The following is a 27,789-nucleotide window of genomic DNA, read 5'->3' as shown; positions in this document are numbered from 1 at the left end:
TATTAATTTTTCTTAATTTTCTGTAAAGGATGAACACAAACTGGCTAAATTTTGTTAATGTTTTGAATTAGAATTGAAAGTGTAGTATTTTCAGTGCATTTGCATTTATGGAAATAAAAGTTATTATAATGATTTTGCGCTTTATTCACTTTTTTAAAATCACTGCTATTTTTTTTACACTACTGTATATATTCATTCTTTCTTTCCAAATTGTTTTGATAAAGATACACAAGCACTGAATAATACATTATACTGTATAATACAAAGACAAAAACGAACTCTTTATTATAAGCTTAGAAGAAAAAACAGGTCCCCAAAAATGAAATTTGTACATTCAGTTAATAGAATCTAAAAAAACTTTTTATACCAATCATGTCGAATGGTATTATAATAAATGACTAAAACAAACCACATAGTGACAAAACATTTATTATAACTGCAATGAATTTGTTTAACATATACAATTTAACATAGTTTACTGATTATTTCTCACAGGCTGTATGCATAACCCAGTACTGATTTTCAATGCTGCCTTATATTATTGTTTTTTGTTTGTTTGACATGTCAATATTAACATTTTACTGAATAATTATATACCACTTCTGATTTAATATGCATAAATGAGTTCTTAGATATGTTCCTATTACATTGTTGCAGAAATCAGCTGATAACATGAGCACAATCATAAGCAGTGAGACTGTGTATGAGTTTGCATATATTAAATAAATGCAAAAAAGATACCAACTAATAAAAAAGTATAATGATTAGCATTTTGTTCCTGCTTCATTGAATAGCTTATGGCTGATTTACAGAAAAAAATATGTAAGAGTAATTGAACGGGGTAGAATTTCAGTATTCAGTATTAAATGTTCATATGTTTACATTTACAGCATTTAGCAGACACTTTCATCTAAAGCAAGTTACAATTGTGAACAAATACATTACAAGAGATTGAAGATTAAAAGCCTTGTTGACAGGCCCAGCCATGGCAACCTAAAAGTGGTGGGCCATATACACCTTGTTTAATTTATAATTACAATGCTCTTTATATTGCTTATTTCAGTGTTTTATTTTTTAATATAACATTTTGTTTCAGTCTCCAGTGTTTTATAATCATGGCAGTGTTTGCTCTGTGCTACATTAACTGCATATATACATAGTATACATTTTATTAAACAAGCAGCGTACCAACCAAACAATATAATAAAAAAAGAAAAACTTCAAATAACAGTAAGAGGCAAAATGACAAATAATTAAGCATCAGGTAACATTAGATCCAAGGCATGATCAGAGGCAAGAATTAAACCTTCCTCAAGGACCCGTGTTGCTATACTGAACCTACTCGACCAGACTCACCATGTGCGCCCTCTCTGCGACCTGACAGTGCAATCAGTAAAATCATGCAAATGTAAATAGTGATAGGATTATAACTGGGATTCGCAGGAAGGTGGAAAGGATACCACTGTTTTTCAAGAAGAACACTGGTGCAAAAAAGCACCTGGCCAATCCTTTTTGGAAAAGTAAAAGCCCCTAAGTTAGCAGCAGTAGAGAAATCAAAAGCAAAATGCAATCAGTCATTGGATACGATTATATTTAGGGGGGATGCAATAAATTTTAGAATTTAGAAGATTATCAGAAAACATTGTTAATAGAAGTAAACATTCCTACAAAATCATAGAGGGGAACTGGCAGGTCCATTGGTATGAGGGCGTAATACACTGACGAGGCATAACATTATGACCACTGACAGGTGAAGTGAATAACACTGATTTATCTCTTCATCACAGCACCTGTTAGTAGGTGGGATATATTAGGCAGCAAGTGAACGTTTTATCCTCAAAGTTGATGTGTTAGAAGCAGGAAAAAAAAGAGTAGGATTTGAGCGAGTTTGACAAGGGCCAAATTGTGATGGTTAGACGACTCAGAGGGTCAGAGCATCTCCAAAACTGCAGTTCTTGTGGGGTGTTCCCGGTCTGCAGTGGTCAGTATCTATCAAAAGTGGTCCAATGAAGGAACAGTGGTAAACCGGCAAGCTACCGTAGCTCAAACTGCTGAAGAAGTTAATGCTGGTTCTGATAGAAAGGTGTCAGAATAAACAGTGCATCACAGTTGCTGGGCTGTTTTGGCAGCAAAAAGGGGGCCAACACAATATTAGGAAGGTGATCATAATGTTATTATTGTCGGTGTATATTCTAAGAAGAATATTTTGTTAAGTGAGCATTTCTAGTTTTATCTTCTCATAATTTGCAGACAGATAAATATTTGCTGACAGAGCTGTGAAATCACTTTATGGTCTTTTAAATCGACATAAATGTTTATAAATGCCTACATGGCATTAATAACATCAGTAATAAAAGTGCTGCATATCACAAACCCCTTGGGCTAATGCTTGAATTTTTAAAGCTAACCAAAAACATGTTTATATAACTCTGCTTTGCTAAAATTTCTCTTGTTTTCTGTATTTTAATCTCAGGTGAGAGTAACCAACCTGATTTATTGCAAAATTTGCATGGATTAAGGCAAGCTTCATGTAGTTAGGGGAGAATAGGGGGATTACTAGATGAGAATAGATGCAAGCTGATGAGGTAAAGTAGGTAAAATGATTTAATCCCTGCTAATTTTAATGCTGCATAACGGTCTTGTTTATCACACACGAGTAATGCATTCTGCTGTCTGCATTACTTGATGTTAGATATATTTAGCCAGCTGGTTTAGAGTAGATGATGCATAAAGCTATTACTGTATTTGCAATGAAAGAAGCCAAACAGTTTTGTAAAATGATGTAAAATGATCAAATGTGATACCAATATTAAAAACATGCACATTAACGCACTATTAGAACCATATTTTTTAGTTATTTCCTTTTTACAGGAACAAGCTAAAAACATCCCTGCGGCTAAATGCGGAAGTGAACAATGTAAGCTTTCTTAAAACTTGAACTGAAAGTTAAAAATGCTGAATTAACTTTTTTATGCATCGAAACAAGGAACTGCTGTGTACATGCCAAGCAAGTCCAACACAGGCTGTGAGTGGTGCTCACAATTTAAGATTTTCTTTCTTTTTTTAACTTCATAAGACACCAGAAGTAAAGGCAGTTTTACTGAGATGAATGTGGCACAATCAGAGAAGCCTTACTCGAATACTGAAACTCAGCAGTTGTAGCTGATCATTAGACCTCATTTGATGCAGGATTTATCCTCTGTGAGCAGTTTCAAACCGGCTTCAGCAGAACTGGTAGTTGTTAGCTTTCATCAGTGGCTGCTCCTCTTCCTCATGCTCGCATGAATCTTCATTACCTTTGGCGGGGTCACATGTCTCCAGCTGCTCTTCATCCAGTACTTCTGAATGCGTATTCTTGTACTGAGTCTAAAGACATAGTAGAGTTATGAGGCCACAGCTTGCTAACAAAGACTGATTTAAATGCTCTTTAAAGACCTGTAGGTATATCATTTTCTTTATATATTTGAGTTATTATACCTGTTAGCAATTGTTAGTGCTTGTTTAAAGAATACTGTTTCATATAACAATCACAGTGTTCTATTCATTAGTTTTGCTTCATCCTCCTATTGGTGGATTTTGAATAAGATTCATATAGCAATCACACTGTGAGATTTTTATCCAAATGTAAAAATTAGTATTAATTATTAGTATTGTAATTGTTATTATGCATTATTATATACACCGATCAGCCATAACATTAAAACCACCTTCTTGTTTCTACACTCACTGTCTATTTTATCAGCTCCACTTACCATATAGAAGCACTTTATAGTTCTACAATTACTGACTCTAGTCCATCTGTTTCTCTACATATCTTTTTTAGCCTGTTTTCACTCTGTTCTTCAATGGTCAGGACTCTCCCAGGATCACTACAGAGCAGGTATTATTTAGGTGGTGGATCATTCTCAGCACTGCAGTGACACTGACATGGTGGTGGTGTGTTAGTGTGTGTTGTGCTGGTATGAGTGGATCAGACACAGCAATGCTGATGGAGTTTTTAAACACCTCACTGTCACTGCTGGACTGAGAATAGTCCACCAACCAAAAATATATCCAGCCAGATTTTTTGCCAAATATTATTATTATAGTAGTTGTTATTATTTTTTATTATGTATATAATAATTTATATTATTATAGAATTATATTTTATAATGAATATTGTTTTTTATATTATTAATAATTTTTACTATTAATTATTTTAAAGCTGTAATTGCTAACAATGGCTTTAAAACAAAGTACTTTTAATATCAAAATGCCTTTCATGGACATAACTTCAATCTGCCCCCCTCTAATCATGTCTATATGTAGATGCCCGACTGGCTAGTAGCTTTGCTGGGAATTTGAACCCTGGATCCCAGCTGTAGTGGGCTAGCACAGTTTATCACAGAAACAAAACAAAGTACTAATGTTATCATTGTTTGCTTTCTTTTATATTATTTTAGTAGATTAAAAAACGAGAAAATGTTTCTACCTTTAATATGATTGCTGCTATTTTTGTTCTTTTCTGTATATAACGATATGTCAGTCTTATCAACATAAACAAGTTTGTTAAAGACAGGGCAACGTTACACCAGTAAGCTTCTGTTCCTTTTAGGCAATGTTAACCTCACTCTGCACAGCTAAAATGTCAGTGTTAAATGCCTAAAGTTTGGGATTAATCTGACAAAACTGCTCTCTGTCTCCCTTTATAACTGCTACATTTAGATGAAGATTAAGATAATAACTGCTGTCTTGTTTTAACCTCATCTGGTGTGTCTTCAAGCAGTCTCTCGATGAGCTGACTGATCTTGCTGAAAGTCGGTCGTTCAGTGGGCTCAAGGTTCCAGCACATTTTCATAATAGTGTACCTGAGAACAAAAATATTCAAATTATTTGCTGCAGAAGATGAACTGTTACACAGGTTGTAATAGTTTGAAAAGTAGCTATTTATGAAAATGGAGGAACAGAAGAACAGATACCAAAAAGCCTTATCAATTAGTGAACCATACTTGAATAGTCATTTAATTTTAGGAAGTACTTACACAGCACTGTTTAAGTATACACTGTGTACATTTTCCTTAAATTGAAACCAATGCTTTTTAATAGAAAAATCCAGCACATCAATATGAAATCTCAAAATTTACATGAATTTTCCTGGTGTCCTATCTTTTCTACTGAGGTACAGGTTTAGACACCTTTGCTCATTAGGATTTGATCTACTTGATTAGAAGCTTTTTTAGGGTGAGAAATAAAACCATTTCCCCTCATATATTGTGTATACTGTATATGAACACTGCTGGGTAAATACTCTTCCTTTGGTTCCTTAAACTGAATTTGATTTATAAGCATGTTTGACTATGGTAGATGTTTGGTCTCTACTGTATATACACTAAAATACATCCACTCACATCTCTGGTGGGGCAAAATCAGGGCGGGACATTTGATAGCCAGACTTTATCATCTTATAGAACTTGGAATCCACCAGGATATTTGGATATGGGCTTTTACCTGTAAAACAACAGACAGTGATAATATTAGGAGCTGGAAGAAGGAGCTATTGTGATCAAAACTTTTAAATCACATGACTAGATTCAAAAATGACTGATTATTAGTTATAGCAAGTTGGATTCACAACAGAATATGCCAGACATTTTAGCTATTTATTTCTATTGTTTTGTTAACATATCTTGTCTGTAGTCACAGTCAGTGAGCCTGTGAGGATGGCTGGATGGACGGACGGATGGACAAACTGACGGACAGACAGACAGATAGATGCATGCAGTGGACCCTTTTCAGGGTGTATTTTTGGCTTGAGGCCACTGTTTTAGTCTGCCGTTGGACCCACCCTGACCCTAATCCAGATGTTGGATATGAATGGATATGAATTTGTTGTAGAAGTGTGTCATGAACCACTGGTATTTGTCAGCTGGTAAGTTATATACATCGTTCCCCAGATTACTTATTGTACTCTTTGTTAGGATAAACTTGCAACTGCTGAAATCATTTTGGATTGCACATCCCCCACCCCCAAAGAAATACCCAATCATGTCTGTGAAGATGCCTGGTCAGCCAACAGCACTGATATATCAGCATGCCAACCTCCTACAATACACTGTAGTAAACCATTATGTAATTTAGCTATAGAAGAAATAACCTAGAAACTATAAATACCACTGCATGATTGTAATGTTACATTAGTAAACCAAGGGAAGATAATAATAATAATAATAATTATGTGCTATTTTACCCAGTGAGAAGATCTCCCACAACAGAATACCATAGGACCAGACGTCACTCTGTACTGTATACACACACTCAAAGATGCTCTCTGGAGCCATCCACTTCACCGGCAAACGAGCCTATAAGCAAACACATACACACATTAAAATATAGACAAATAAATTGTGCAGAACTTAATTTATTTCGTAGATAAAGCCAGTTAGCCAATGCTTAGAATGCCAATGCTTGTTGAGTAGCCTATTGTATGTTCTCATTTAAGTTTAATAGTTCAGTTGCTGCACCAGCCTATGATGGTCAATCTAGCTATCATTTAATAGTTACTCTTAATTATTTAGCTGATACATGAAGATGGTATAGCTTATGTTAATGCTGTATCTGGCTGGTCAGATTAACCAACATAATCTTGACCAAGATGTTCGGGCAGAATAACAATCATTAAAAGCTCAAGCAAGATTGTTTGACCAGCATGGGAAGCTGGCAGAGTACTGTAAGAAGCTCCACCCATCCAGCTAAACTAGCTTAGACCAACTTTAGTACATCTAAAATCTATTAATACCAGCAACAACCAGATACCATTGCATGCAGATGTTAGGCAAAACATCAACTTTAGACATCAAACATGTACAGTATAATTTTAAATGAACTTATGCTAATTTCATGATGTACCAAAATTAAGTTAAATTCTGTTTTTGCGTTATAGTTTTAAATAGTCTTCTTGTGGATGAATAAGGTTTACAAATAACACATTCAGTTACAAATAAGAGTTACACACAACCCAACTTGGGATTTCATCCAAACATTTTGAAACTATTTAAACAAATTAGACTACTTCACACTATAATTCTAATAACAATACAATGGATATAGGAAAATAATACAACACTATTTTACATTTTGCTTGTAAATGTAAAATAATACAACATGGACTATAGAACACATACATTAATATATAAAATAAGTGTGTGGAAAACCCTGTACTAACTTCCTAAATGTTTACCTATAAAATATATCTGTTGTGTTAAAATAAACATGCAAACTGTATACATGGCATAAAATAGAAAACAGGCTGGTGGATAGCATGTCTTAAACACAGTGCAAGATTAAGGTGGCACTTGGTGAATCTCAATCAATCAAATGAAAGAATCAAATGTGTATTACCAGGGTGTATGTTATATTTCAATAAAAAAGCTTTCAAAATATAGCAGAGCACCTTTACAAGTTCAAAATGTATTTTTTTTATTATTATTTTTCATAACAGCACATTGGCAGTTTTGTTTTTATTGGCAACAAGGACGCAGTTAATGAAGCTATAGATGAAGAAACAGAAGGAGAAAACGAGTGCCAGGGAAATACTGTTGATAAATATAAGAAACATATGACTATGAATTAGAGATATTTAGTAATTGTGTGCATTTCCTGTAAAATCATCAGCCTGAAAAAGTGCCCAGAGCAGCACTGTTTTTATATAAAATGCACCCCGATACATATCCTTGTAAACGTCTGTTTTTATATTTTACACTATTTTACGGGCGGCACGGTGTCTAAGTGGGTAGCACTGTCGCCTCACAGCAAGAAGGTCCTGGGTTCGATCCCCAGGTGGGGTGCTCCGGGTCCTTTCTGTGTGGAGTTTGCATGTTCTCCCCATGTCTGCGTGGGTTTACTCCGGGTGCTCCGGTTTTTTCCCACAGTCCAAAGACTGAATTGGAGATACAAAATAGTCCATGACTGTGTTCGATATAAACTTGTGAACTAATGAACCTTGTGTAATGAGTAACTACCGAAGTGTAAAACATGATGTTAAAATCCTAATGAACAAACAAACACTATTTGACACTAATTTGTGGTGAGTATGTGCAGTGGTTCGTTTCTTTACATACATTTCCCTTAACCACGTAGTTTGAATCATTCATAATATCACGAGCCAGCCCAAAGTCACAGATTTTTGCCACACGTCCATCTGTCAGGAGAACATTCCTGGCTGCAACATCTCTGTGGATACACTGCAGACAGAATAATGACAAAATGCAAATCATGCTTTTAATGATTCTAAAAATCAAATACTGTGTAAAAACTGTGTAATTACCAAAAGTTATCACTATAAATAATATGTTTTTTTGTATAAATAAATAAATAATAATAAGTTATTAATAATTTATTAATAATTTACCAGGACAATGCATAGAAGTTTAAATTATGTTTATATCTGTCACACTGAAGTGTGAGAGAGAACTTACATTTTTAGCTGCAAGGAACTCAAGGCCCTGAGAAACCTGGTATGAGAATCTTAGCAGGTCGTCCATATTTAACGGCCATGAGTCTTCAATCTGATCCTTACAGTAAGAGGCTGCACCAGAACAGGAAACATAATTAACTTTTAGAAAATATAATTTGTGTAAACATAACCACATCGATGAAGATTTATAATGTTATTAATTCAGTACCACGTTTAGTCTGAACAGATCTGGCTGTTAGAGGTTTCATATCCAAGTAACTGTCTGAACACGTGCTGGAAATCCCACTGTCACTGTAGAATATAGACAATTACACACATTATAATGAAGGATGGAGGATCTGGGATGGGGTGTGGTGGGGTTTTGTGGGGGTGTCTGAGTTGGGGGGTAAACAAACATTCAAACTGCATCAATTTGTTAGTAATGATACCTTCTAACAAACATCTTCTCAGTCATGACGTTCTTATAGTTGCTTATCTCCTCTGTGATATCCGGGATTTTCACCACACAGTTTAAGAAGCTCTCCGCTTCACTTCGCAGGAAGTTCAAGAGGTCACCATGGCAACAGTATTCAGTGATGACCAGCACAGGACCTGGATGGTATCGACATAAATAAAAAAACACAGTTACACAATAAATAAGAGCTAGGAACAAGAAGTGAAAATGAGTTTATAAATACAAGTATTACACTATATAGCCAAAAGTATGTGGACACCAGACCATTATCTCTAAGTCTGTGCTAATTATATTATGTAATGATGGCAACCAACACAAATATTGGTTCATTTTTAGGTTTTTTAAGTTTTATCAACCACCTCAGCACTTCATGCCCTCTCATTTCACTGCAACATTTTACTGGTCATTATTTCTTGCGTATTATAGATTAATGCTTTATTTTTTCATTATATATTATATTTATAGTATTTTAAAATGTAATAATTATTGCACTGTTCTCCCCGTGTCTGTGTGGGTTTCCTCCGGACACTCTGGTTTCCTACCACAGTCCATAGTCATGCAGTCAGGTTAATTGGAGACACTGAATTGCCCTAAAAGTGAATGTGTGTGTGAATGTGTCTGTGATGGACTGGCGGCCCGTCCAGGGTTTTTTACGGTGTGCCTTGCGCCCATTAAAAAAATGGGATAGGCTCCAGCAACCCCCCACAACCCTGATTGGATAATCGGTTAAGAAAGTGAGTGAGTGATTATTGCACAGCACTACTAATGTGTAACAAACACTTTTAATCTTTTAGGGCAGAATTTTACCCCGAGTGTAGTGTAAATGTTATGCCCCATACTGCACTGAAAATACAATTAATATTGTATAGATATTTCATAGAAAATAATAATTTACTTATTAATTAGGTATTATTAATTAAAGTGGCATCTTTCCTCTCTTACCTCCATATGTGCAGGCTCCCAGCAGGTTTACAATATTCTCATGCTCCCCAATATGGCTCAGTATCTTCAGTTCTGACATCAAAGCTTCCTTCTCATCTGAACGAGCACTGCCTGTCAACAGTACAGTTTCCATTCAATAATGCATTTATCTCACAATGCATTTAGCCATGTACACTTAAACACTTACACGTACAACATTTACTGACCTTTGAGCATTTTAACAGCCACACGAGTTATATTGTCATCTTTCCCCATACCATATGCTGTAGCCTCCACTACTTTACCAAATGCTCCAGAACCCAAAATCTTCCCTACAATTTAAAGACGTACTGTTATGTCAGAACATCCATTCATTTTACTGGGTCAGAGTATCAACTATGCAGATTACTAGTGAACCAATAGAAATACTTTGTCTTAATCAAACAACAAAAAATAGCCAACACTATCTAGCAGTTACACACCAAGTTTTAGTTTATCTCTGGGAAATTCCCATTTTTCATTATAAGGAAGCTGGGTGGGGTCGATGAATGTGTAGTTGTTTCCATCTGTAGCTTCAATGATCTTCCATCTAATTTCATATTTGGGTTTCTACAGAAAACAAAGTAGAATGTTCTTTATGCATTATTACAAATGTATTGCATAGTAATTCTGCTGTTATAACACATCAGCACTCAAAAATAGCTCAACTGGATTTCTTACCTGTTTGTATTTATACAGGAGAAAGATGAGGAGCAGTAATAAGAAGACCATTACACCTAGTGATCCAGCAAGTGAAGCAGTAAACAGTTTTTCTAAAAAAGAAAATGTCAGAGGTCAGCTAACAACACTTAATACTGAAATTAAAATACCAAGAATGTAACATTAACAAACATTTTGTTGATATGTACTATGCAGACATGAAATCATTAAAATTTTAAAGTGTATTTTTAGTTCATATGGAAAAAATTAAATGCTGGAACAGAGTAAGCATCTAATAAAAAAAATGTCACATTTGTATTCATGCATTTCTTTTAAAAGATTTCTCTTAAAACCAATATAACTAAAATATAACAAAAAAAAAATTAAGCAGTGTATTAAATGAAATCTTTAAAATTAATTTTTTAATTAAAATTACTACGAGGGTTCTTAAAAAGTTTCCAAACTTTTTTTTCTCTTTTTCTCAGATTTTCTTCCCCCAATTTTCTCCCCTAATCTAGTCATATCCAATTAACCTGATTACACCTGCTTCACCTCTACCGATACAACCCTCCATAAATTGCACCAGTTATGAGGAACCCTTTCATATAGTTTCCGAACTTTTTAAACTATTTATTAAGAATTTCAAAAACAAATGACATCACTTTTCTACATAGTCACCTTGCGATGCATTTTTCCCAGCATTATACCAACTTTTTAATGCCATCAGCAAAAACCTTTTATTGGTTGAGCATGTAGCCACTGATGCACAGCTGCTTTCACATCATCATCACATAAAAATCATCTTCCACTTAAAGCTTCTTTGAGCGTCCAAAAAGTTTAAAATTAAATGCCACAAAATCGGACTATAAGCTCTCGCTCAGTCTCTCAGACACGACCAATTACTACTCCTCCCTCCCTCACCGTTTCCAACCAAAATATAAAAGTGCGGAAACTTTTTGAAGATCCTTCAAATAACGCTGTCACAGGTCCTTCCTCTTACCGGACTGGTCTACTGGAAATGTATCACTGCTTTCACCAAGAAGATTATGTGCAACACACTCCACAGTCATCTTCTCATTGGATGGTGTGATGGTTAAAACACTTTCCACTTTGACTGGCTCAAATTTGTCCGTCTGCACTGTGACCGTCTGTACTGGGACTAGAGGATGAGTATCTGATGTGGAGTTCTCTCTACAACTGCAAGGATAATGTATATCACAGAAAAGACACTGAGATTACTAAACCCATATCATGCAAGATCTGTGTGCATAGCTTAAGGCTAAAGCAAAGTCATGGTTTTTAGACTAAAGAAATTATAATGATATTTAGATAAGTACCAACCTTGTGGTACAAACACACAATGTGACTGGTTAACACATTTTCAAAAGGATTTCATTTACTAACAGAACAAAGCTAATAAAATCCATCAACCAGTTTAATTGGTTAACCAGTTTAGTACATTAAAACACAGGGCTTAATTTCAGCCATTTGAACTTAAATACTGAAGTTAAGCAGTCGCCTTAAATTTTAACAGGATTACTAGGCCCAGAAGTAGACAGCTTAATAAAATGATAACTAAACAGAAAATAACTGCAGAAGAAAATAAATGAAATTTAATTAAAATTAATTGCTAAGTTCTGGCTTCAAATAAAGGTTCAGGACTTTACAGTATGAAAACAAGTAGGCAAAATATGATTTATGAATTAAGAAGGAAAACACTGCTAACCAAGATGAAAATTAGTTTTTGCCCTAAAACCTTTAGGACTTGGATTGTCTACAAACCTTTTGTATTAATAAACAGACAAATGTAATTAAACATATTAGCACATAGATAACAAGGTTTTTATTATGCCTAAAAAAAAGTAAATACAGTAAATGCTTTATATTAGAAGTCAAACATATCGATTGTACTGTGACGGTATGGTAGTGCTTTGCTCGATGTCTAAACATTCATGAGGTGAATGTTAAGTCATCTGTCCATGAGTTGAAATTGAGGTGTAACTGTATTAAGCAGCCAGAAAATTAACCAAAATACAAAATAAATTTACATCTGAATAATTGAAATGAGACAAAACTAAAGGATTGGAGTGACCTTGTAAAGTCTTGTCTAGGACTTAAACTTAATAAGGATGTTGTGATGTGACAGAAATGTAAAGCACTAATATCCAATTACTGAACCCCAAAAGCCCTTGGTGCTTAAATGGTATTATCATTGAATAAGTTATTGAATTACATTGAGTTTGTTTCCTTTCTGTAATATTATTAATTTCATTTTATTTTAATGTTTTACCAACACTTTATCCTAGTCAGGGTTGTGTTTCTCCAGACTCACTGAGTGCAATGCACCCTGGACCCAGGACCAACCCATCATGGACCCATCCCCATTCCCTCAGACATAGCCAATCACCTCTGCACCACTGGGATTCAGACCCTGGATCCCAGCAGAAGTGGGCGAGCGCAATTTAGTGCTGTGCCACCTGAACACCCCCTTTATAATATTATGTTTTGTTTAATCATCCATGTTTGTTTAACGATTACATATGCAATAACAGAAGCATATAGAATTTATTTATTAGGATTTTAACATCATGTTTTACACGCTTTGGTTACATTCATGACAGAAACGTTAGTCACTCGTTATACAAGATTCATTAGTTCACAAGTTTAATGTCAAACACAGTCATGGACAGTTTAGTATCTCCAATTCACCTCACTTGCATGTCTTTGGACTGTGGGAGGAAACCGGAGCTCTCGGAGGAAACCCACACAGACACGGGGAGAACATGCAAACGCCACACAGAAAGGACCCGGACCGCCTCACCTGGGGATCGAATCCAGGACCTTCTTGCTGTGAGGTGACAGTGCTACCCACCGAGCCACCGTGCCGCTCAAAAGCATATAAAGGGTTTTCACACCACTATATATAGATAAAACATAAATAGATCTTTTACATACGTTTGCCTGGTTCCTTGGCACTTGTACCAGTCGATTCTGGGAGCAGGGTAGCCAAACGCTGTGCATGTCAGATAGCTTTCATTTTTCCTCTTCACCCCAACTACTGGCTTTTCTGTTTAACAAAAACTTCAGATTAGACAAACACCATGTCTAATTTGTATTAGAGTTTAAAGATTTAACTTTACTGTTGTTTAAAATGACAACAGTATAATAATAGAGTATAATAAAATAAAATATAGTAGTAAATACTAATGAAATAAAATACACTATATGGCCTAAAAATATGTGGACACCCCTTCTAATTTTTGAGTTTATGTGTTTCTGTCCAACCCATTGCTAAGAGCTCACTCACTCACTTTCTTCATTGCTTATCCAATCAGGGTCAAGGGGGGTGCTGGAGCCTATCCCAGTTTTTCAATGGGCGCAAGTCACACAGTAACACCCTGGATGGGGTGCCAATCCATTGCAGGGCAGACACACACACACACACACACACATACACACACCCATTCACCTATAGGGCAATTCAGTGTCTCCAGTTATCCTGACTGCATGTTTTTGGACTGTGGGAGGACACCGGAGCTCCTGGAGAAAACCCACGTGGACACGGGGAGAACATGCAAACTTTGCACAGAAAGGACCCAGACCGCCCCGCCTGGGGATCGAACCCAGGACCTTGTTGCTGTGAGGCGACAGTGCTACCCACCGAGCCACCCATCGCTAAAAACTGTAAAAATACATTATGTAAAATAAATGATATGCTTTTAATTTTGTTGTAACAGTTTAGGGAGGCTCTGTCCTGCCCCAGCAAGTGAGGTCCATAAAGCCATGATTTCATGGCTCAATAAGTGTAGAGAAGTTCCAACGGCCTGTAGATAGCTCTGATATTAACTATATTAAACACCAGGTTTAACAAGGGACTAAAGTCCAACAAGCTTATGTCAAGTCAGATGTCCACATATTTATTGGCATATTGTGTATTTTGCTACAAGAATTGCTTACGATATGTCTGGATGGAAAATGTTATGGAAGCGCTGGTCATGCTACTGTTAGCATAAAATGTGTATCTGCCCTGCTCCTTGGAGTTTAATCTCTTCAGAAACAGCATTGCCTCATACCTATAGAGAAAATATAATAATTAAAACACAGCAAACAAAATGTTATGACAGCGTATCCTGTTTAATTTGACATACTTGTTTGGGACATGTATGTCATGTCATTTTGGGGAAGTACTGCAACATAAGTGGAGATTTTGGTTAAAGATACATACACAAGTTAGCCACAGTGACCTGTTGACTGTATTAATTCGGTGCAGTGGTAAAAGAGAAAACCAGAATTATGCCAGAAGATTGTCTTCTCTACAGTTATTGACACGCTGTTAACGATAACTAAAGAAGGTTATAAAAAAACAACCTTTTGCTAAATTAGCTTACACTGAAAATGGGAAAAATCCAACATTTAATTGAAATATATACATAATGCTCAACAATAGCGCTATCCTTTTATTAAGAAAAAAAACTGTAAGCCACATTTGCTTCTAATCTAGTCGTCTCTGAGATCTGAGGCTACACACCCCAACATGCTCCTAGTCACCAATTACAACTGTCCATAAAGTCTCAAATAGAGCTAATCTCACTAGATCCATTGCTAGGTGTCTCAATTACACAGCAGACAGTACAGCTGAGATTTAAACACCAAAAGAAATATTAACTTTTAATAACACCACATTTTCCAAAATTATTTGCATCCCTCCAACTACAGTGGGTTGCACTGACCTCAACCCTACTGAACAGCTTTGAAATGAACTGGAACATCAATTGAGGCTTTCTTGACCAACATCAGTGCCCAGCCATACAAATGCTCTTTTGACTAAATGGGCACAATGTCCCACAGACATACTTTAAAGTTCAGTCTCAGAGGACTGGCTGTTGTTATAGCTGAAAAGATCACATTGAGGTCATACTATTTTAATACCATCTGTTTTTTAATTTGGATCTCTAACAAGCTCTAACAAGGTGTCCAACTATTTATAAACATTTTTTTTTCTACTTGCCTCAAGATGCTCTATATACGTCTACAATTAGGACAACAATTAAAAGCTCCAATCAACTGGAAGTCCTGGCAGTGTATGAACTAACATCACGAGAGAGGAGGAACAGTGGTCAGCAGTAGACGTTCACAGACAGTAACAGCAACATAGGAACCACATTTCAGTTCCCTTATATTATGATTATATAGAAACACACAGAATTCTATATGTAGCTCTCTGACACAGTTTTAACAAAGGTTAATATTCTAAACAATAAGTAGCCAGAGCAGTTCTGTATCAATCTACCTCACTGTTCAAAGCATAATACATTTACAATATTTAAAATAAAACAGCTAAATAAAGCAACTACAGTGGGGGAAATAAGTATTTGATCCCCTGCTGATTTTGTAAATTTTCAAAGACTTGAACAGTCTATAATTTTTATGGAAGGTTTATTTTAACAGAGAGACAGAATATCAACAAAAAATCCAGAAAAAAACATTAAATAAAAGTTATAAATTAATTTGTATTTAATTAAAAGAAATAAGTATTTGATCCCCTACCAACCAGCAAGAATTCTGACCCCCAAAGACCGGTTATGTGCCCGTGAGGCACACAAATTAGTCCTGTCCCTGTATTAAAGACTCCTGTCACAGAATCAATTTCTTCCGTTTAAATCTCTCGACCACCATGGGCAAGACCAAAGAGCTATCAAAGGACGTCAGGGACAAGATTGTAGACCTGCACAAGGCTGGAATGGGCTACAAGACCATCAGCAAGAAGCTTGGTGAGAAAGAGACCACTGTTGGTGCGATAATTCAAAAATGGAAGAAATACAAGATCACAGTCAATCACCCTCGCTCTGGAGCTCCATGCAAGATCTCACCTGGTGGGGTAAGAATGATTCTGAGAAAGGTGAGGTCAGTCCAGAATTACACGGGAGGAGCTTGTCATTGATCTCAAGGGAGCTTGGAGCAGAGAAATGCTGGATATGACCCCAAGAACACCATCCCCACTGGGCATTTCTCTGCCTCCAAACACGGCGAGTGGAGTTGATGCCAAAGAGCTCAATTTTGGTCTCATCTGACCATATCACATTCTCCCAAGCTTTCTCGGAATCATTCAGGTGTTCATTGGCAAACTTCAGGCCTGTACATGAGCCTTCTTGAGCAGAGGGACTTTGCGGGCACTGCAGGATCTCAATCCATTACGGCGAAGTGTGTTACTAATGGTTTTCTTGGTGACTGTGCTCCCAGCTCCCTTGAGATCATTGACAAGCTCCTCCCGTGTAATTCTGGGCTGACCTCACCTTTCTCAGAATCATTCTTACCCCATGAGGTGAGATCTTGCATGGAGCTCCAGAGTGAGGGTGATTGACTGTGATCTTGTATTTCTTCCATTTTCGAATTATCGCACCAACAGTGGTCTCTTTCTCACCAAGCTTCTTGCTGATGGTCTTGTAGCCCATTCCAGCCTTGTGCAGGTCTACAATCTTGTCCCTGACGTCCTTTGGCTCTTTGGTCTTGCCCATGGTGGTCGAGAGATTTGAACGGAAGAAACTGATTCTGTGACAGGAGTCTTTTATACAGGGACAGGACTAATTTGTGTGCCTCATGGGCACATAACCGGTCTGTGGGGGTCAGAATTCTTGCTGGTTGGTAGGGGATCAAATACTTATTTCTTTTAATTAAATACAAATTAATTTATAACTTTTATTTAATGTTTTTTTTCTGGATTTTTTGTTGATATTCTGTCTCTCTCTGTTAAAATAAACCTTCCATAAAAATTATAGACTGTTCAAGTCTTTGTAAGGGGGTAAACTTACAAAATCAGCAGGGGATCAAATACTTATTTCCCCCACTGTAAATGTTGTTTGCTCATTTAGGTTTAGAGAGGAAGCTGATTTTGTGACATGCCACACCACAATCAACTGACCTGTTGTTATGGCTGATGAACCTGGTTTCGGGTTGGGAGCTGTTGGGAAATGTTGGACCCTCCCACTGTTGCACTGTGATTGGTGGATAGGCCTCTATGTTTAACTGCAGTTTTACATCCTCGCCCTCGTGAACATCAATGGACAGACCATTTTGGGTCAGGAGGGGGGATATTACAGGGGACAGTCTTAGGTATGGTTCCTCTGTAGACAAAAAGAAATAATTCTTAGCAGTTTTTTTGTTTAATATGGTATATCTATATAACTTTATGTGGAATTTTTTATCTATCTATCTATCTATCTATCTATCTATCTATCTATCTATCTATCTATCTATCTATCTATCTATCTATCTATCTATCTATCTATCTGTCTATCTATCTGTCTTAATTTCTACACTGTCATCTGTTGGTTGTTCCAACGCAAAGACTTTTAATCAAATTGTTAATTATACTAATCTATTATTCAGATTAAACAGGCACTTAGCAGTTTATAAGATTTAAGTAGTAAATACACTGTTACATTTGGTATAAATAATATACATCACCACAGTTGTTGGAGCAAGATGAAATCAACAACTATGGACTTTTAAACACTTATTTCAACACTTGGATAAAACAATAAAAAATAATTCAATAATTATGAAAATGCAAATGATATTAATTAGGACTGGCTTGATACCACTTTTTTATGTCCGATACCGATACCGATACTGCAAATTGAGTATCTGCCGATACAGATACCAATCCGATTCCGTCATTTTCCTTTCAAACTACATTATTCTAATGTACTGTAGTTCTAATAACTAAGCAGTAATAATACATGTCTCAATGCACCATGGTTAAACTAGCTATCTAAATAACAATGCTCAGACTGTGAAACACATATTTTAAAGGAATAAATACAGAATCTACATCACACTTATGCAAGACTGCTGTTTTTATTTTCACTTTTGCACACAGAACATTTAGCAGCATTTTTGTCTTGTTTAAGAGCACCGTAGAAACATTTAAAATAAAAATTAAAGTGCAACTTTAAATAAAAATTTAAACTATTTCAATCTGAAATTCTAGATATTTCAACTCTCAAGTCTACACCTTGAAGAGGCAGTGAATTATACATTGTAAAATAAATAATAAAAAATATTATTTATAAACAATAAAAATGAAACAATTAAATAATAAAAAATAAACAAATGTATCTATCTTGTCCCGGCTTGGAGATCTCTCACATCCTCAACGAAATGTAATCCATTAGTGTTATAAAATAAAACAAACAGTGTGTTTTAATTTCTGAATTGCCTTATTAATATTATGTGTTATTTACATTAAGTGTTATTTACATTAAATGTTATTTACATTAAGCAACAGTATCGGATCGGATTACACGTTTTTTTTTTTCGATATCCGATCCAGTGATTTGGGCCAATATCGGACCCATACAGAGTATCGGATCGGTGCCAGCCCTAATATTAATTCTAGACTAATACATCTAACATGAAAGTAAAAAAAATATTTCTTACCAACAACCAGCAGACTTGTGGTTGATGTGTTGACTCCAGCTTCATTAGCTCCAGTACAGGTAATGTTACCTGAGTGCGCCAGGCTAACTGCAGGCAGGGTCAGCTTACTACTGATGGAAAATCTCTCACCCTGCATTTCAGGTTTCTCCACTGGGGAAGGTAACTCCTAAGATGAAAATATATACAAATTGTTAGGGTAATAATGTGTCAAATTCATACATAGTTAAACTCTTTGTATTCCAATCCACTTTGTATACCAAAGTATTTCTCACTTCTTTTACATACTGTAATATTTTCATAATAAGTCTTTTTATTCGTCTTTCTCTTCCACTTTGATAAAAAAGCTATACTGATTTATAATAAATTTTTATGTATTTATTTCAGTCGAATAGTGCAGAGATGTTCAACATTTTTACAGTGTAAACTGTTTGGTAACAGTACTTTAAATTTTGTTACTGGGAAACCTGGTCAGATTTGCACACTCAAGTTTTAGTTTTAATAACACTTCTATACTACTGATGAGACTATTATAACAGCTGTGTGTACATGAGTCATAGATGCTTGGGCTCTATTCCAAACCAAGCATACTTCTCCCAGGAGATGTTTTTATATAAACTGTATCCACAAAGTTGATAAGGAAATTAAATAAAATTAAGAGAGACAGCAAGTGAATGCATTTTTCCATGTACAGTTAGAGTCAAAGTTACACATATTTATAAATATACACGATATGGCCAATTGTATGTGAACACCTGACCCTGAGCTTGTTGCATGTCCCATTCCAAAACAAAGAGCTCTAATTTGAAGCTGCCCACCTATGTGACTATAGTAACTTATATTCTTTTGAAAAAAGGCTTTATACAAGATTTTTGGATGTGTCTGTGCTCCTAGTCAGAAGAGTTTATTAATTGATTTATATAATTCTAAAGGTTAAGGTCAAAGCTCTGTGCAGGCCACTTAACCATGTTTACACCAAACCATGTTTTTATGGATCTTGCTTTATGCACATGGGCACAGTCAAGCTGGAAAAGGATTAGGCATTGCCGAGAACTCATTGAAAGCATACAGTTATCTTAAATGAATAATTGTATACACCTGTTAGCAATGAATTCTAAATATTTTTGGCCATTTAGAGTTTTGTTATGAGAAAAGATGTACATATTCGAATTATTGATGTGTATTACTAAAAGTGTATAAAAAAGTTGTATGAGTCTTCTAACAATACCAAACAATCTGTTGGGTTACAATTATACACCAAGCAAATTATATTATTAATTTTGGGATGTGGAAAAATCTATAATGCCATTTAACTATCTGCCATGGCCTTGTAATTTTTCATAAGTATGACTACAGCTGGTTATTTTTTTACCTATATAAATAGGGCTAATTTAACTACATCCATTGAAAGTATATGGAACCAGTTCCTCTTTGGCAATGTCAGGTAAAGAACCCAAACTGATTTAAAACATGCATAAAACTGTCTATATTCAAACTGTTGTAAAGGGCCTACATAAACTTGTACAAAAATGTGTTTCAATAATTTACTTTCAGAAAAAAAACAGCGGCTGAGATCATTTAAACCCAATGCTATAGTAAAGACATAAGTCCTATCACCCTTAAAATTTTAAACCTGTAGTTGTACACATTTGACTTATCATAAGTTTTCAGAGATCATGAGAGTTACCACATTAGATGAGTGTTTCCAGGTGATGTTGTAGTTAGAGGTTGGGTTGTGGGTGTAACAAATAATTTGCAGTTGTTCCCCAAGAAGTCTCACAAAATCTTTGTCCTTCAGGGCTACAGAGGGTGGAAAAGAGGGTCCTGAGAAGTAAAGTAAGTAGAAAGAAATGTTAAGAGAAAAGACAACCAGATTTTTGGTGGTGTTTCAGGTTATATTTAGGTATTTACAATATGTACAAGAAACAATTCAAGCAACTGAGGGTAAAGAGCTTTGTTCAAGGGTCCACCAGTGGTGGCTTGGTGCTGGCAGCTTTTCAAGCTCAACTTTCTGATCAAAAGTCTGGTACTTGTCATCTTTCCAATGTTGCAACCTGTTACTAAACCAAAGATTAGCGGACAAAAATAGGAGTAAAAGTAATCAGGTCCAAGAATAAAACAGCATGTTGGTTCAAAGTTGTAGCTACAGAACATGAAATGTTTTACAACTGAGGGCAATTGCAGCCTAGCGGTTAAAGTATTGGGCTAGTAATTAAAAGATCATTGGTTTAAGGCCCACCACTGCCAGGTTACCACTGTTGGGCCCTTGAGCAAGGCCCTTTTCATGCACTTACGAGGGACGACGGTGATGCTGAAGGTTGAAGACACTTTCTCCGCGCCTCTTACTGAGGCACTACATACATATTCAGCATTGTACTTAGGGTGAAGACTCTGGATTAGCACCCCTTTTTTGGGGTAAATCGTGACATTCATGCCAGCAGGAGGAGGATTCCCATTTTTCATTCGGAGATGGATGTTAGTAGCACTAGGATCAGTGAGAAGACAAGGCAGGAGGGCATCTTCCCCTTCCTTCTTAATAAACCGCAGAGATGAGAGTGGAGTCACGAACAAAATGTTTGGATCTAAAGACAAAAAAAGGACACGACCGTGCTTTACACCTTTTAAAATAAATAGCTGTATGAGTTTTTTCAGGTCCACACATTAGCTCACCTTTTACAAACACGTGCACAGATGAGAAGTCTGAGGTTTCCTTGCCAACACACTTATAAGTGCCTGTGAACTCAGCAGTTGCACTTTCCACACTGAAGGTGCATTTGTTTCCAGTAGACCTGCTGTAGCGTTTGTGTTTAGTTAGCCGAGGTACCCACTTTACAGGCTGCTCACCCTCACAAGTCAAAACAAGTCGAGAACCAGAGTCTAGAACCACGTCTGATTCAACCAGATCTTTGTGGTTTACTCTAATCAGAGGCTGGAACAAACCTGTTAATTAAAAGAAAATATAGTATTTATGTACGTGTATACATAGTAGATGTGGTATCTACAAAAATGTAAATTCAACAACATACCGTGATTAAAAACTGTTCACTGGTACAATGTTAAAAGACAATTAACACATATAAATGAACATGAAAAAAAGCAAATAGCCTCAAACTGTGCAACTAAAACTAGTGTTAACAGGGTATCTGTGCTCTAATATACTGTATTTATACACACTTTTCATATCTCTTTATTCCTGAAAGTTGCTATAACATTGCGAATTTCCCCCAGTGTGATAATAAAAGGCTCTCCTCTCCTCTATCCTATCCTAACCTAATCTAACTTAACCTAACCTAACATAACCTAACATAACATAACCTAATCTATCTTAACCTAACCTAATCTAACCTAACTTAACCTAACCTAACATAACCTAATCTATCCTATCCTATCCTATCCTATCCTATCCTATCCTATCCTATCCTATCCTATCCTATCCTATCCTAATCTAACCTAACTTAACCTAACCTAACATAACCTAACATAACCTAATCTATCTTAACCTAACCTAATCTAACCTAACTTAACCTAACCTAACATAACCTAATCTATCCTATCCTATCCTATCCTATCCTATCCTATCCTATCCTATCCTATCCTATCCTATCCTATCCTATCCTATCCTATCCTATCCTATCCTATCCTATCCTATCCTAATCTAACCTAAATTAACCTAACCTAACATAACATAACCTAATCTATCTTAACCTAACCTAATCTAACTTAACTTAACCTAACATAACCTAATCTATCCTATCCTATCCTATCCTATCCTATCCTATCCTATCCTATCCTATCCTATCCTATCCTATCCTATCCTATCCTATCCTAACTTAACCTAACCTAACATAACATAACCTAATCTATCTTAACCTAACCTAACCTAATCTAACTTAACTTAACCTAACATAACCTAATCTATCCTATCCTATCCTATCCTATCCTATCCTATCCTATCCTATCCTATCCTATCCTATCCTATCCTATCCTATCCTATCCTATCCTATCCTATCCTATCCTATCCTATCCTAACCTAACCTAACCTAGCCTAGCCTAGCCTAGCCTAGCCTAGCCTAGGCCTGTAAGTGTAATGTTTAAAAACAAAAAAATATATATGTGGACACCCCACCTAATAATGAACTTTGGGTATTTTAAACACACATTTTACTAGCAGGTGTATACATTTATTATATAAAATAAATGTAAAATAATTTAATAATAAAATAATTTATGCTTCTAACTTTGTGGCAAAACTTTGGGGAAGGCCATTTCCTTTTCCAAAATGAGTGTGACTTCTCAGTATTACACTCAGTACTGAACACTCAGTATTAAGTGGGAATGAACATTTATACACTTTAACAATTGTGGTCTTTGAGTAAATATTAAAATTTATATATATTTAACTTTAAATAGATATGATTGATAGCCATATACAAGCTATGTCAACTCTGGTTTGATCTTTGACCACTCTCCCAAAATGTATTTAACTAAATTTGTTTGTTTTCTGGCACTTTCTTGATGCACTTAAAAAAGTACATATTATACATAGTGTAATATATATATTATTATATTTTATGCGTTTTTCTTCCATTTTCTCCCAATTTAGTGTAGTCAATTTGTCTTCCGCTGCTGGAGATTCCCACTGCTAAGGATTTTTGCAGTTGAGAAGGGTATATTGCTGCTCATGCCTCCTCCGACCTGCGTGCAGCCCTTAACAGACCCTTTTTCACCCACGCACTCTGCACAGGCATCTCTGTCCGCTAATCAGGGTCCTTACAGAGGGTTTGAAGACCCCGCCCACATAGTCCAGTCATCCCTCCCTGCAGACACTGCCAATTATGCCCGCTAGATGGCGCCCAGACGACCGGTGGCAACGCCAGTGGCAACTCTGACAGCCAAACAGTGCTTTTGAGTAATAGTATACTCACTATGCTTAACAGTAGATAGTGAGTTGTTATTATGCTTTACCAACACATGTTCAGATAATTAAAACAATCTTAAGAGCTTCAAACATAAATGCATAGACTACTATATAGTAATAATCATATTTGTATGTTGTAGTATTTAGCTTTTTTCATTTCCAACTATTAGAATAATACTGCTTAGTAAAATTAGGTTTTTTAGTAGAATTCCATAAACAAAACATTGTTCTCAGTAGCATCAATAACAACAAGTTAGTTCAGGGTTTATATAATCTCAGGATAAATGTTATTCAGACATGGCTATTAGGCATGAGTTGTTCAGAACTGAGATAAGAAGAATTGAAAGTGACAAGTTATGTGAACTACAGAAGTGTACTAGAGAGGATTGCACATCTAACATTGCAGAATAAGCTAAAAACCTCACATCCCATTTCCTGATCTCACTTCTCTCTCTCTCTCTTTTTCCTATTTTCATGTTTATCTGTCTATCTTTGCCTATGGATCAATTGTAATATATGAAAACTGCATCCGTCAATAGACACACTATATTGCCAGAAAGTATTTGGACACCTGACCATGAGCTTATTGGACATCACATCTGAAAAACAATTGCTTTTAAAATAGTGACCTTTATGTGATATGTTCAGCTTTAACAACAGCCACTCTCCTAAAAATGTTTCTTACAAGACTTTTAGGTATATCTGTAAGGATTTGTGCCCAGTCAGTAAAAAAAGCATTTCATCAGGCCCTGATGTTGGTCAAGAAAGCCTCAACTGAAGTTCTACTTCATTCCAAAGCTGTACAGTGGGGTTTAGGTCAGGGCTCTTTGCAGGCTACTGGAGTTTCTTTAAACCAAGCTTCTCTTTATGTCTATAGAATTTGTTTTGAGCACAGGGACACAATAATTCAGGAACAGGAAAAGGCCTTCCTTACACAGTTGCTGCGAAGTCGTAAGCATATAATATCCTTTATATGATCAATTACTTAAACCTGTTAGCAATTGTAGTGGCTGAAATACATAAATTCAAAAATCAGAAGAGATGTCCCAATACTTTTGCCCATATAGTAATAGTTATTACATTACCTAGATGTTAAGGGAAAAGATTTAGATTTTATTTATAAAGCCAGTTTACCCACAAGGACAAAGGACATGCAATTATTTAAACCGTGTTTTAGGACTGTTTTAGCAGCACCCACTAGAAAAATTCCTGGGTGTCCACATTATATTTTGGCCTTTTTTATTAAAAGATAGATTAAAAAATACTACCCTGTAATCTTATTATCTTAAAAACAACAACATTTATACTTATTTAGCTAATGTTTGTTTACAAATATAATGTAATTAATATTTAAATGCAGTACAATGCTGAAAGTTTTAAATCAAACTCACATTCGCTAGCCTTTGTCTGTAATAATGCTCACTGCTAAAATAGCAAGCCTTTTAATGACATGCCTTTATAGATGCAAGATTTATTTTATACACAACAAGTTCACACACAGCAACTTTGTCTTAGTACAGTGGTACCTTGTAACTCAACGTCCCCTAAACTCAAAATCTTCAGAAAATCAGAAATTTGTACCCTTAAACTCAACGTGTTCAGTTTGTTTTTTAAGTATGTATTTATTTACAATCGCTTTGTTCAGTGTTCGGCTTAAGCGGTGCGGTAAGACGTCATCAAAGTGTGAATATGAGAGAAATATGCATGTGGAATAACCATTAGAATCACTCTGAAAGCTCCACATGTATCTGTGTTTAGCTGAATTTTCCTCACTGTTTCACTTTAAATCTTGTGTTATAGCTCGGGGTCCTGAGAAATTATAAGAATCAGTTTTTTACTTCAGTGTTGTTATAATATATTTGTGTTATTTTCAGTATATAAATGTCAAAAACAACCCCATTATTTTACATATGGCAAAAATATATGCAAGTCCACAGGACCATGAACGCATTAAAAGGTTTTCTATACATCCTTATGGGAAAAAATACCTTGAAACGCAGTCCCAGAAGTCCAACTGACGTTGAGTTTCAAGGTACCTCTGTATTTTTTGCATACCTACCTTTTCCGATGAAAATGAGATATATTGAATTTTTAAACATATGGTACATATTTACAAATATAATCAAATACAATACAATCAAAAAGCAATACCAATCATCACTGTATATATTTACGTCTAGATTTTAGACTTGAAACTAAAATCTAAAAAGTTTGTTGGTGTGCCTATAAACAGACATATAAAGTCATTTCTCTTCATAGTAAATTCTGGGTAGATTTGTGAGGTACAGTTAATGAGTAGTTTTATTGATTGATTGATTGATTGATTTATTTTGTCCAGTTCTGTGAGCAAATTCCATCCTTTATTCGTCATGTGTTCAATTGTGATCTTGTTTGGAATTTATTTTGAATGAAAGAAAAGACTTTGTAATACTGTGATTTGCACTGTAATAAAACAATAAAAGTAATCTTAGTTCAAATGCAAATACACCCTCTTAATCCCAATGAAAACAGAAGTGAAAATTAGAATTGCTCAAACTGTGTTTTTTCTTATTGCTTCTGACCAGAAATCAACCTCAGCTTGTCCAAACTAGTTCTCGAATCAGCAGATTATACTAAAGGTCCCCTGTTACTAACTGGATAGTGTAAGAGTTTCTAGAGTTTACAAAGAATGGTGTAAGAAAAAGTTTTGCCGTGTACAAATGCCTTGTTTACAGAAAAAGCCAACTGAGGATGGTTAAACATGTTTGAGCTAAACGGAGGGCGACAGAAACTCACATAACCACTTTTTTTACAAGTGTGGTAAACAGCAACCCAGACTCCACGTGATAAACCTTAAGGCACCACATTCGGTTTCAGTGGTGTCAGCCAAGAACAGGATTTCAAGATTACAGTGGGCGTTTTAAATAGGCATTATAAATCGAATGGTCGAAGACTGGGGTTAACTTTACCTTCTCTGATAAATCTTATAGTAGGGTCACAGTTTGGTGTAAACAGCATAATATAATAGACCTCATAGTTTAAGCATGTACAGAATAATTTTTTACTGGCACAAACTGTGCACCTTAATACCAAACCAATATAGTTTAAATGCTGAAGAATATTTGAATACTGTTGCTGACCAAGCCATTTAAAATTAGTTTCATAGACATTTCTACTGCCCTTCAATAGATAATAGATAACATATTTAATAAAGCACTTTTGGGATGTGGTAAAACAAGTGATTTACAGCATGATTTGGCAGCTGACAAATCTGCAGCATTGACCTGGTACAATCATGTAAACAGTCATCGGGGAACATTTTGATAAATTAATACCATAATAAGTAAGGCTGTTCTGAGATCCAAATAGGCTTTTCTTTTCTTCTCTTTCTTTTTTTCTACTTTTTGAAATCCATTTTTGCAAAGTTGCAAAAAATTTTTATTATTCAGCAAAAGTGCCAACATTAGTTCAAACTTTTAGCTTCAGCTACAAACAACATTCTCAAAAGATAAGAACTATTGATTAGAATTAGGATTACATTTTCATCAAATCCTTATTGAATGTTAAGAATCTTTATTAATTACTGACATGATATATTTAGTATAAATAGTATAATTATATTACTGTATGTTTGCAGTAATTAAAAAAACAGTCACAAATGGGACAACCACATGATTTACTGCATTAGCCAAAGGAATGTTATGATTACCATAAACCATTCAACACATCATACATTAAAGTTAATGAAGTAGTCTAGTATCAGAACTCTATTCAACAAATATACTAAAATCTAATTTATGCTGATATCAAGATTATGTATAATCAACAGGTTTAGTAAGACAGTAAGTCCTACCTTGTGCCTGATGGGACAACAGTCCCAAAATAAAGGTAAGAAGTATCATCTCGGACCGGTGCCGGCCTGAGGCCTGT

The 27,789-nt window shown here is 35.5% G+C and overlaps 1 protein-coding gene across 1 annotated transcript; it reads right to left on the bottom strand.

Annotated features, from left to right (window-relative positions):
* Positions 1-2,896: 2,896 nt before the first annotated feature.
* LOC134319747 (macrophage colony-stimulating factor 1 receptor-like) lies at positions 2,897-27,789 on the bottom strand. Its single transcript, XM_063000999.1, has 21 exons — positions 27,713-27,789; positions 21,633-21,902; positions 21,257-21,544; positions 20,650-20,786; positions 18,966-19,131; positions 17,446-17,647; positions 14,484-14,599; positions 13,482-13,593; positions 11,527-11,723; positions 10,548-10,639; positions 10,310-10,436; positions 10,055-10,159; positions 9,849-9,959; positions 8,881-9,043; positions 8,661-8,743; positions 8,454-8,563; positions 8,097-8,219; positions 6,227-6,338; positions 5,388-5,487; positions 4,742-4,847; positions 2,897-3,366 (listed from the first exon to the last, which is right to left on the bottom strand). The coding sequence occupies exons 1-21, from the start codon at positions 27,759-27,761 to the stop codon at positions 3,223-3,225; spliced, it is 2,913 nt and encodes a 970-aa protein (XP_062857069.1). The 5' UTR covers positions 27,762-27,789; the 3' UTR covers positions 2,897-3,222.

The sequence above is a fragment of the Trichomycterus rosablanca genome, chromosome 1, assembly GCF_030014385.1.
Source record: "Trichomycterus rosablanca isolate fTriRos1 chromosome 1, fTriRos1.hap1, whole genome shotgun sequence".
NCBI lineage: Eukaryota > Metazoa > Chordata > Actinopteri > Siluriformes > Trichomycteridae > Trichomycterus > Trichomycterus rosablanca.
The sequence above is the reverse complement of the archived record's forward strand: the minus strand, read 5'-3'. Positions and strand labels throughout refer to the sequence as shown.